This window comes from Procambarus clarkii, chromosome 84 (genome assembly GCF_040958095.1).
Source record: "Procambarus clarkii isolate CNS0578487 chromosome 84, FALCON_Pclarkii_2.0, whole genome shotgun sequence".
Classification (NCBI taxonomy): Eukaryota; Metazoa; Arthropoda; class Malacostraca; order Decapoda; family Cambaridae; genus Procambarus; species Procambarus clarkii.
In genome coordinates, this window is record NC_091233.1 from 14,964,963 (window position 1) to 14,977,387 (window position 12,425).

Below are 12,425 nucleotides of genomic sequence, written 5' to 3' on the forward strand. Positions count from 1 at the left end.
TGAAAATCGGCGTGCCAATTATCATGTTGCAAAATATCAACCAGCCAAAACTTTGCAACGTCACGTCCCTTGCAATAAAAAAAATTAATTAACAAGGTCGTAGAAGCAACAATCTTGATAGGACCTTACAAAGGTGAAGATGTCCTCATTCCTCGCATTCCTATGATTCCAACAGATATGCCATTTCAATTAAGGAGATTGTAATTTCCAATTCGATTGGCGTTTTCAGTCACCATCAACAAAACTCTGGGCCAATCTTTAGAATTGTGCCGTTAATATCTAGACACAGATTGCCTCTCACGTGGACAATTATATGTTGCGTGTTCTAAAATCGGCAAAGCAGACAATCTCTATATCTCCACAGACAATGGAACAACAAAAAATATTCTATACCCACAAGCATTGTGAAATTAAACATATTAGAAACGTGCGCTTTCTCTTTTCTTTCTTTTCCATTTAACCAAACCGAGCCACAGCAATGTGTAGCGGGTACAGCTAGTCTATAAATAAACAGGGAAAACTTTCTAAAAAATTTCCAAATATGAGAACAGGTTGAGATATACGAGTTAACAATGCAGTTGTTCATATAATCGTTCATGCCACCTCACGTGAGTATGTGTGCACTAATATAATCATGTATATTACTGAAATAGTGTGAACACTTAAATTTGTTTATAGTTGCTTTTAATATGCCTATTAAAATCTTGAGGGACACCGTACTTGTTTTCTGTTCATTATTGCACTGGCATTTAAATTACATATTAATTTAGGAATAAACCATTTTGTCTGTAGCATGTAGCCATTTTTTTAAACAGATTTACACGATACCTAACATCAACAAAACATACTGTAATTCTCTTTCATTAGTATTGAAATGTTAAGGAAGGGAAATACATAGGAGTGGAACTTGATATTAAGAAAGGAAACAAAAACAGAATTTGAATAGATTTATTTTTGTGACATGTTGGCTGCAAGACGTTTTCCTACTTTTCAGTGAAGACGCAGTCGTTAAGGTTGCAGGAAGATGACACAAACTCATTTTGCATTGCCTGTGGCAGACCCTTGGGACAGGGTAGCCATGCACAGAGGGTACTGCAGGGTCTGACAGTCCACTGCCCTAAAGTAATGTTTTCCGGCGGCCTGTAGACCAAGGCAGTTTAGGGAAGTGTTCCAGTTGGGTTCTACAAAAGGGGGAACAGGATACGAGCTCCCCCAGAAAGGTGAACCTGAAGTAGATAAGTTACTGAGTTGGTAGCAGCATTAATTTGCATATTAGTAAAACATTAGATGGGGAGCCGTTTATTTGTCCGAACATCACCTTCCTTAACTTAATTTACTCATAAAATCTTATTGAAGCAAAGAAAGCAACGTTTGCTATAGAGCCTCGTCTCACCTCACTGAAGCAAAAATTAAATCCACAAACCACTTGGCACACATAGATGATGTTCCAGGAATTATCAAAGCACAGCACAATCTCCTGCTGTGCCACCAAGGAGAGACGTTACTAGCGGCCTCAGTAATTATATCTATAAGTGAATTTTCCAGAGAAGATAACCAAGTCCACCTGTTTCTTAGAACAAAAATCACCCTTAATTGAAATGCAAATAATTGCTCATCTGAAATCCTTAAAATTAAAGCACGAATTAGCAAGAAACTAAAAGATGGCAAAACTGACGGTGGACTCAGAGTTATTACAGCACGGACGATTAAATCCCAAAACACTTCTACAAACTTGTACAAGACAAACACCAACTAACAGCTCTAAGAAACAATTACCCCAGGGAAAATTAACTTCAACGTAAGATATCTAAGCAAACACTTTGATGATGTTAGTGCCCTAATACAAACAGTTGACAACAAATTCTCCTTTATTATAATTACTGAAACGTGGTTAAAAGAGAATACAAGACAATTCTTTAACATACCAAACTACTTGTCAATTCACAACTGTCGACTAATTTAGAGAGGTGGTGGTACTGCTCTTTACTTCCACCATGAACTAACATGCTTAAAACTAAGTAGAACTAGAGACTCAAGTGGCGAGTACATCTTTGCCCGTTTCAGAGTCAAGGGTGCCGAGACTGAGGGATCAGCAGATTACAGAATTCCTAACACTGATGTGTCTGAATTCAACTCTAACGTTAAAAATTTAATACTAGCAAACAGACTTAACAAAACCAACTAATAATTTTAGGGGATTTTAATACTGTCCTCTGCGAGTCTCATAACCATCAAGCTGCTAGTTTCCTCAACTGTATGAATTCCTGCTTCCTCATACCCTTAATCACTAAACCTATTAGAATTGCTGATGTGACTGCTTCTAGTCTTGACCACATCTGGACTAACGTAACCTCTCCACTAACTTCAGGGATAATCAATGATTGGACCACAGACTATTACTCCACATTTCTACTAACCAACATTAATAAACCACCTCTAGATACAAAGAAGATAAGCTTTAGGCTGCACTATGAAACTTCTATAAGCAACTTTATTGCTGCTTCTGCTAATATCACCTGAGAGACTGAATTAGGTAAAATAGTGAACATTAACTTAGCAGTGCAAACATTTCTTCAGAAAATTGTGAGCCTCTGTAATACCCATTGTCCAATGCTAACGAAACAAGTCACAAGTAAAAGGTTAAACAATCTATGGCTAATTAAGGGTATACTTAAATCTATTAATAAAAAACATGACCATGAGAAGAAGTATAGTTTAGAGGTTATCTCCAAGGAAGTTTCAAGGAGATACTCACCAATGTCTAAAATAATTAAGAGAGCCGAAATAACATACTATGAAAATAAATTTGACCAAATTAAAGGAAACATTAAAAAAAAATTGAGCACTATTTCCCAAATACTAGGATCAAAAATACTTTGAATAAAAGACAATACTCCTATCCAATGATTATGGTGTGCGTTCAGCCTCTGACACTGTTATTAAATGCAATAATTCTTTCTCATTCATTGGCATATTCCTTGCAAATGATATCCCATCCTCCCTAATTAATGTTAAGGACTCTCTTACAGGTAACTATCCAGAATCTCTGTACCTAACTCCCGCTAATTACTTTGATGTTAATGAGATAATCCTTTCTCTTAAAACAAAGTCAAGTGTCCTTGCTGAGATACCAACTCTAATTTACAAAAAAAAACCTCTAGATTCTTAGCTCCAGCCATTCCACTGCTGTACAACAAATCATTTGATCTCCAAACCTTTCCAGATATTCTAAAACAAAAAGCAAGATTAACCCAAGTTCATAAATGTGATGATCTCACTGATATCAACAATTTCAGACCGATATCAATTCTACCAACCTTGTCAAAAATATTTGAAAAGCAAATATACAGGCAGCTTTACTCCTATTTTGCAAAACGCAATATACTTAGCTCATGCCAATATGGCTTCAGACCCCCAAAAACACAAATGATGCACTGATTAATATGATCAACTTGATAATGCAGCTCTTGATAAAAAATAACTCCCTGTTGGGTTATTTGTTGACCTATGTAAGGCTTTCGACACTGTCAACCACCACAACCTTCTTCTTAAATTATATCATTATGGAGTCAGAGGTCACTCCCTCCAATACCTACAGCCTTACCTTACTGACAGGCTCCAGTATGTTTCTGTGAATGATTCCATTTCTTCCACCCTTCCCATTAACATTGGTGTTCCACAGGGCAGTATACTTGTCCTTCTGTTTCTTATCTACATTAATGACCTTCCAAATGCCTCACAACACCTCAACCCAATTTTATTTGCTGATGACACAACCTTCATTCTCTCCAGTCCCAACCCTCTACTCTGAATGATACAGTGACAACCGAACTAATTAAAGTAAATCTTTGGCTAACTGCTAACAAATTCACCCTTAACATTGAAAACATCTTCTATATATTGTTTGGTAATAAATCCTCAGATCCAATTAATCTGGGAATGAACAATATACAAATTAGTAACAAAGTAGATGTTAAATTCCTTCGTGTTCTCATCAATAACAAGCTTAATTTCCAGGGCCACATTCAACATACAGCAAAAAAGTTCCAAAAACTGTTGGCATTCTTTCTAATATCAGTTATTATGTACCTCGCCTTGCCCTTGAAACGCTCTATTACTCTCTCATCTATCCTTATCTAACCGTGCTTGGGGTTCTACTACACAAAATCATCTACGTCATCTAATTACTCAACCCAAATTTCCTATTAGAACAATTACAAACTCTGGCCTCAGAGAGCAATCGGGCCCCCCCTCACTTAAATCTTTGAATATGTTAGATATTAAGCCACTGCACATCCTCTTAAGTGTACTCATTAAATATAAAACTCTGAATTGTACTGTCAATCCTGGTCTTCAACGCTACCAAGAAAAATGCATTACCGCCGCTTTTACCGCTTTAACTTTACCGCATAAATCCGCCATGTAGTAGAACCCTAAAAACTCTAGGCTTCATAAATCCGCCAAGTTTTCTCCACTTGGATCAGCAGGTGGTTTTACATATGTGAAACTAAGTCCCAGCGCATTAAACATATGCTAAATCAGGTTGTCGGCGATGTCACACAGAGCCATCTGTATGAACTCACAACAGTCGCAAGCATGTTCCTCGCTGGTTAAACATCCCTGAGGTCATCAGTCCTCACTTTTGTCGGAGCAACCCTATGTTCTCTAAAGAAGACAGATGTGGAAATCAGGCCCAATGCTGTTGACAATACCCTTCGACGCCTAGTAGCTAAGACTGAAGTGGGAAGAAGCAGCCTGACTGCTACACCTAATCAGCCTGGGTATGAGGTTTCTTTTGTCTAGGGAGCCGCAGCACATGCAGCAACAGCATACACTGTCAATTCCACAGAGCAAAAAGCACTTGCTAAGCTCAATTTTATAAATGCTTCCAATCAAGCCTAAAGAAATACTGTCCTCCTAGCCGTTCATCGCCATTTCTCTCCTTTATATATTTATTCAATCATGTTACTGTTTTTACTCAAAGCTTATTATTCATGCTGATTATTCTTTCCATTCTTGGTAACTGATAATTTTTTATTAAAAAAAAGGACCCAGCTGTAAAGATTATTTAGCATTGTTAGTTTCTCAGAATATTAAATAGGTGCTAGGTATCACTCAGGAACTCAGTACAAATGCAAAAAGACATAAGGTGAGTGACCTCAATTGTATTCAATTCACCAAGGATTTTATTGACATTGGGAAATCAAGACTTACAATCATCCTGGAAATTAGGACATACTACGAGGTGCACATCTGTAAGTGGGACAATTCAGCTCACACAATAAGAAGCAGGGCCTTCCATTAAGTGCCATGAGTTAGTCACATGTGGTTGATATGAAGCCCAGCCAGAGCTGTTTCTCACCATCTATTAGAGTGAAAGAAATAGACCAAGTTCACACTTAAGATCATTCAGTTGTTATTTGCAGTACTAGGCCATTGATCGTGCCAATGACCGTGCCCAATCAATTCTCCTCAGCAATATGGACCCAGGCCAAAACGCTCACGAAGGACCTGGCGAGTGTTTTACCACTGCGCCATGGAAACTGCTGACGGGGATTATGGCTGGGATCATATATCCACAAGAAATATGGCTGGGGAACATTAACAAATCGACTGCCTTTAAATCTACTGAAGATGGGAAAGAGCCAGTACTGAATTTTGATCACCACAGGATGGGAAGTGTTCAAAGACTAAACAGCTATAAGGGCATAGCAAGAATCAATAACAATTACAAAGAAACATTGGTGCATAAAAATCAGTTGGGGGAAAGCAAACAAAAGCCCCACCGTAAAAAGTTTAGTTTCTGGAAGGTAGCAGCATTTATATGTTCGATCAGGAAAAACAACGGAGTAGCCAACTCCGTTCGTAGACATTGATCCATTTGTGATGAGCGTAGAAGAAAGTAAATGGCATGATAAATGTTAAAGAAAAAAGGCGTCATGATAGTATGAGGGGTAAAAGCTTTCACTGTGCAGGTCAGGGCATTGCAAAATTTTCAAAGTGTAACACACCGGAGGTGAGGAGTAGAAATCAAAGTACGGCCTAACTGACGGTTAGGAAGGCGGGATCCAAGAGCTAACAGCTCGATCCTGCTGGCATGACTTGTGCATAGTAAATACACACACACAATGGAAAACAAGACTTGGCAAAATATTTCCTGGGTTCACGGGTTCCTGAGCCTACCGGGCTCTATCATATATACTTTTGAAACTGTGTATAGAGCTCGCCTCCACTACATTCCTTCTTACTGTCTTCCATTTATTAATTACAATACCGCTGAAAAAATTCTTTCTAATGTCATTGTGTCTTATTTGGGTACCAAGATTCCATCTGTGTCGTCTTGTTCACGTTTAACCCATGATAAATATTTAGTCTACTCTGCCATTTTTCTTGAGAATCTTGTAGGTGGCAATCATGTCTCTAATAACTCTTCTGTTGTTTAGTGATATGAGCTTTAATATCAATAGTCTGTTCTCGTAGTTGTGTGTGTGTGTGTGTGTGTGTGTGTGTGTGTGTGTGTGTGTGTGTGTGTGTGTGTGTGTGTGTGTGTGTGTGTGTGTACTCACCTAGTTGTACTCACCTAGTTGTGTCTGCAGGATCGAGCATTGACTCTTGGATCCCGCCTTTCGAGCATCGGTTGTTTACACCAATGACTCCTGTCCCATTTCCCTATCATACCTGGTTTTAAAATTATGAATAGTATTTTCTTCCACAACCTGTTCCTGAAGTGCATTCCATTTTCCCACTACTCTCACGCTAAAAGAAAACTTCCTAACATCTCTGTGACTCATCTGAGTTTCCAGCTTCCATCCATGTCCCCTCGTTCTGTTACTATTCCGTGTGAACATTTCGTCTATGTCCACTCTGTCAATCCCTCTGAGTATTTTATATGTTCCTATCATGTCCCCCCTCTCCCTTCTTCTTTCTAGTGTTGCAAGGCACAGTTCCCTCAGGCGCTCCTCATACCCCATCCCTCGTAGCTCTGGGACGAGTCTCGTTGCAAACCTCTGAACCTTTTCCAGTTTCATTATATGCTTCTTCAGATAGGGACTCCATGATGCGGTGACATACCCTAAGACTGGCCTCACGTAGGCAGTGTAAAGCGCCCTAAAGGCCTCCTTACTTAGGTTTCTGAATGATGTTCTAACTTTTGCCAGTGTAGAGTACGCTGCTGTCGTTATCCTATTTATATGTGCCTCAGGAGATAGATTAGGTGTTACGTCCACACCCAAGTCTCTTTCACGCGTCGTCACAGGTAGGCTGTTCCCCTTCATTGTGTACTGTCCCTTTGGTCTCCTATCTCCTAGTCCCATTTCCTTAACTTTACATTTGCTCGTGTTGAATTCCAGTAGCCATTTCTCTTACCATCTCTGCAACCTGTCCAGGTCCTCTTGGAGGATCCTGCAATCCTCATCTGTTACAACTCTTCTCATCAACTTTGCGTCATCTGCAAACATCGACATGTAGGACTCTACGCCTGTTAACATGTCGTTAACATATACAAGAAATAGAATTGGTCCCAGCACCGATCCTTGTGGTACTCCACTTGTTACTGTTCGCCAGTCCGACTTCTCGCCCCCTACCGTAACTCTTTGGCTCCTTCCTGTTAGGTAGTTCCTGATCCATGCTAGGACCTTTTCCCCCACCCCCACCTGCCTCTCGAGCTTGAACAGCAGTCTCATGTGCGATACTGTATCAAAGGCTTTTTGGCTGTCCAGAAATATGCAGTCTGCCCAACCATCTCTGGCCTGTCTTATCCTCGTTATTTTATCATAGAATTCCAGAAGGTTTGTTAGGCACGATTTCCCTGTCCAGAACCCATGTTGATGTTCGTTCACAAACCTAATGTTCTCCAGGTGTGCAACCAGTCGTAGCCTAATTATTCTTTCCAGTATTTTACAGGGGATGCTTGTCAGTGATACAGGTCTATAGTTAAGTGCCTCCTCCCTATCACCTTTCTTGAAGATCGGCACGACATTTGCCTTCTTGCAGCAACTGGGCAATTCTCCTGACATAAGTGACTCATTAAAGATCATTGCCAGAGGCACGCTGAGGGCCTGCGCTGCTTCTTTTAGTATCCACGATGATACTTCGTCTGGTCCAACTGCTTTAGTTGCATCTAGAGTTGTCAACTGTTTCATTACCTCCTCTGCTGTCACCTCTATATCTGATAGTCTTTCATCTAGGATACCCCCCTTCCAACAATGGTAGCTGCTCAGGCTCGGTAGTAAACACTCCATGGAAACTGGCATTCAGTGCCTCGCAGATTTCCTTGTCACTTTCAGTATATGCCCCCTCTGTCTTCCTTAGTCTTGTCACTTGGTCGTTCACCGACATTTTTCTTTTTTATATGACTGTGTAGTAACTTAGGTTGTTTTTTTGCTTTGATTGCAATATCGTTCTCATAGTCCCTTTCCGATGTTCGTCTTATGTTAATGTAATCGTTCCTAGCTCTGTTGTATCTGATCCTGTTGTCCTCTGTCCTTTGTCTTCTGTACTTCCTCCACTCCCGCCTGCTGGCCATTTTTACTTCCTGACACTCTCTATTAAACCATAGGTAATTATATTCCTTCTTATTTTTTCCCTTTACTGTTGGTATAAATCTCTCTTCGGCCTCCTGGCATTTCTGTATGACTAGGTCCATCATATCTTGGACTGTTTTTACTCTAATTTCTTCCTCCCACTGCACTTCACCCAGATAGTCCGTTATCCTCTTATAGTCCCCTTTCCTGTAGTCAACTCTCCTTTCCCAGATCTCTTGTCCCATGGTCATAAGTTTGAATTCCATCATGAAGTCAAAGACTAGGACGCAATGGTCACTGGCCCCAAGAGGTATTTCATGCTCTAAATTCACACACATTTCTAAGTGTGTGTGTGTGTGTGTGTACTCACCTAATTGTACTCACCTAATTGTGCTTGCGGGGGTTGAGCTCTGGCTCTTTGGTCCCGCCTCTCAACCGTCAATCAACTGGTGTACAGATTCCTGAGCCTATTGGGCTCTATCATATCTACATTTGAAACTGTGAATGGAGTCAGCCTCCACCACATCACTTCCTAATGCATTCCATTTGCTAACTACTCTGACACTGAAAAAGTTCTTTCTAACGTCTCTGTGGCTCATTTGGGTACTCAGCTTCCACCTGTGTCCCCTTGTTCGCGTCCCACCAGTGTTGAAAAGTTCATCCTTGTTTACCCGGTCGATTCCCCTGAGGATTTTGTAGGTTGTGATCATGTCCCCCCTTACTCTTCTGTCTTCCAGTGTCGTGAGGTGCATTTCCCGCAGCCTTTCCTCATAACTCATGCCTCTTAGTTCTGGGACTAGTCTAGTAGCATACCTTTGGACTTTTTCCAGCTTCGTCTTGTGCTTGACAAGGTACGGGCTCCATGCTGGGGCCGCATACTCCAGGATTGGTCTTACATATGTGGTGTACAAGATTCTGAATGATTCCTTACACAGGTTCCTGAACGCCGTTCTGATGTTAGCCAGCCTCGCATATGCCGCAGACGTTATTCTCTTTATGTGGGCTTCAGGAGACAGGTTTGGTGTGATATCAACTCCTAGATCTTTCTCTCTGTCTGTTTCATTAAGTACTTCATCTCCTATTCTGTATCCTGTGCCTGGCCTCCTGTTTCCACTGCCTAGTTTCATTACTTTGCATTTACTCGGGTTGAACTTCAACAGCCATTTGTTGGACCATTCACTCAGTCTATCTAGGTCATCTTGTAGCCTCCTACTATCATCCTCTGTTTCAATCCTCCTCATAATTTTTGCATCGTCGGCAAACATTGAGAGGAACGAATCTATACCCTCTGGGAGATCATTTACATATACCAGAAACAGTATAGGTCCAAGGACTGACCCCTGCGGGACTCCACTTGTGACGTCTCGCCAATCTGAGACCTCACCCCTCACACAGACTCGTTGTCTCCTGTTGCTTAGGTATTCCTCTATCCACCGGAGTACCTTCCCTCTCACTCCAGCCTGCATCTCCAACTTTCGCACTAGCCTCTTGTGTGGCACTGTATCAAAGGCTTTCTGACAATCCAAAAATATGCAGTCTGCCCACCCTTCTCTTTCTTTCTTGTGTGTGTGTGTGTGTGTGTGTGTGTGTGTGTGTGTGTGTGTGTGTGTCTGTGTGTGTATACTCACCTATTTGTACTCACCTATTTGTGCTTGCGTGGGTTGAGCTTTGGCTCTTTGGTCCCGCCTCTCAACTGTCAATCAACTGATGTACAGATTCCTGAGCCTACTGGGCTCTGTCATATCTACATTTGAAACTGTGTATGGAGTCAGCCTCCAGCACATCACTTCCTAGTGCATTCCATTTACTAACTACTCTGACACTGAAAAAGTTCTTTCTAATGTCTCTGTGGCTCATTTGGGTACTCAGTTTCCACCTGTGTCCCCTTGTTCGCGTCCCTCCAGTGTTGAATACTTCATCCTTGTTTACCCGGTCGATTCCCCTGAGGATTTTGTAGGTTGTGATCATGTTCCCCCTTACTCTTCTGTCTTCCAGTGCCGTAAGGTGCATTTCCCGCAGCCTTTCCTCATAACTCATGCCTCTTAGTTCTAGGACTAGTCTAGTAGCATACCTTTGGACTTTTTCTAGCTTCGTCTTGTGCTTGACAAGGTACGGGCTCCATGCTGGAGCCGCATACTCCAGGATTGGTCTTACATATGTGGTGTACAAGATTCTGAATGATTCCTTACACAGGTTCCTGAACGCCGTTCTGATGTTAGCCAGCCTCGCATATGCCGCAGACGTTATTCTCTTTATGTGGGCTTCGGGAGACAGGTTTGGTGTGATATCAACTCCTAGATCTTTCTCTCTGTCTGTTTCATTATGTACTTCATCTCCTATTTTGTATCCTGTGTCTGGCCTCCTGTTTCCACTGCCTAGTTTCATTACTTTGCATTTACTCGGGTTGAACTTCAACAGCCATTTGTTGGACCATTCACTCAGTCTATCTAGGTCATCTTGTAGCCTCCTACTATCATCCTCTGTTTCAATGCTCCTCATAATTTTTGCATCATCGGCAAACATTGAGTGGAACGAATCTATACCCTCAGGGAGATCATTTGCATGTACCAGAAACAGTATAGGTCCAAGGACTGACCCCTGTGGGACTCCACTTGTAACGTCTCGCCAATCTGAGACCTCACCCCTCACACAGACTCGTTGTCTCCTGTTGCTTAGGTACTCCTCTATCCACCGGAGTACCTTCCCTTTCACTCCAGCCTGCATCTCCAACTTTCGCACTAGCCTCTTGTGTGGCACTGTATCAAAGGCTTTCTGACAATCAAAAATTATGCAGTCTGCCCACCCTTCTCTTTCTTGCCTTATTTTTGTTGCCTGGACGTAGAATTCAAGTAACCCTGTGAGGCAGGACCTGCCATCCCTGAACCCATGTTGATGCTGTGTTACAAAGTTCCTTCGCTCCAGATGCTCCACTAGTTTTTTTCTCACAATCTTCTCCATCAGCTTACATGGTATGCAGGTTAGGGACACTGGACTGTAGTTCAGTGCCTCCTGTCTATCCCCTTTCTTGTATATCGGGACTACGTTAGCTGCTTTCCAAATATCTGGCAGTTCCCCTGTTGCCAGTGATTTGTTATACACTATGGAGAGTGGTAGGCACAGTTCTCTTGCTCCTTCCTTTAGTACCCAAGGGGAGATTCCATCTGGGCCTATAGCCTTTGTCACATCCAACTCTAGTAAACACTTCCTTACTTCCCCGCTGGTAATCTCAAACTCTTCCAGTGGTTCCTGGTTAGCTATTCCCTCACTTATCTCTGGAATTTCTCTTTGCTCTAAGGTGAAGACCTCCTGGAATTTCTTATTCAGTTCCTCACACACTTCCTTGCCATTTGTAGTGAATCCTTCCGCCCCTATCCTTAATTTCATAACCTGTTCCTTTACTGTTGTTTTTCTCCCGATGTGGCTATGCAACAATTTAGGCAGAGTCTTTGCCTTGCTTGCGATGTCATTTTCGTATTGTCTTTCTGCCTCTCTTCTCATCCTGACATATTCATTCCTGGCATTCTGGTATCTTTCTCTGCTCTCCAGTGTCCTGTTATTCCTATAGTTTCTCCGTGCCCTTTTACTTTGCTGCTTAGCTAGCCTACATCTCTGATTAAACCATGGGTTTCTCATCTTCATTTCTCTGTTTTCCTTTTGGACTGGGACAAACTTGTTTGCTGCGTCCTTGCACTTCTGCGCGATGTAATCCATCATATCTTGGGCCGTCTTTCCCCTGAGCTCTGTTTCCCATGCTATATCTGTTAGGAATTTTCTTATCCCCTCATAGTTTCCCTTTCGGTATGCAAACCTTTTGGTTTTGGTATCCCTCCTCGAGTTCAATAACCCTTCTTCAATCAAGTACTCAAACACCAGTACACTGTGGTCGCTCATTCCTACTGGGTC

At 41.7% G+C, this 12,425-nt stretch overlaps 1 protein-coding gene across 1 annotated transcript in view; it reads right to left on the reverse strand.

Annotated features, from left to right (window-relative positions):
• Positions 1–934: 934 nt before the first annotated feature.
• Positions 935–12,425, reverse strand: part of LOC123748325 (macrophage mannose receptor 1-like) — a 418,517-nt gene continuing 407,026 nt past the window's right edge. Inside the window, exon 7 of the mRNA XM_069316575.1 lies at positions 935–1,226. Within this exon, the coding sequence (XP_069172676.1) occupies positions 1,036–1,226 (191 nt within the window). The 3' untranslated portion in view covers positions 935–1,035. The remainder of the gene's footprint in view (positions 1,227–12,425) is intronic.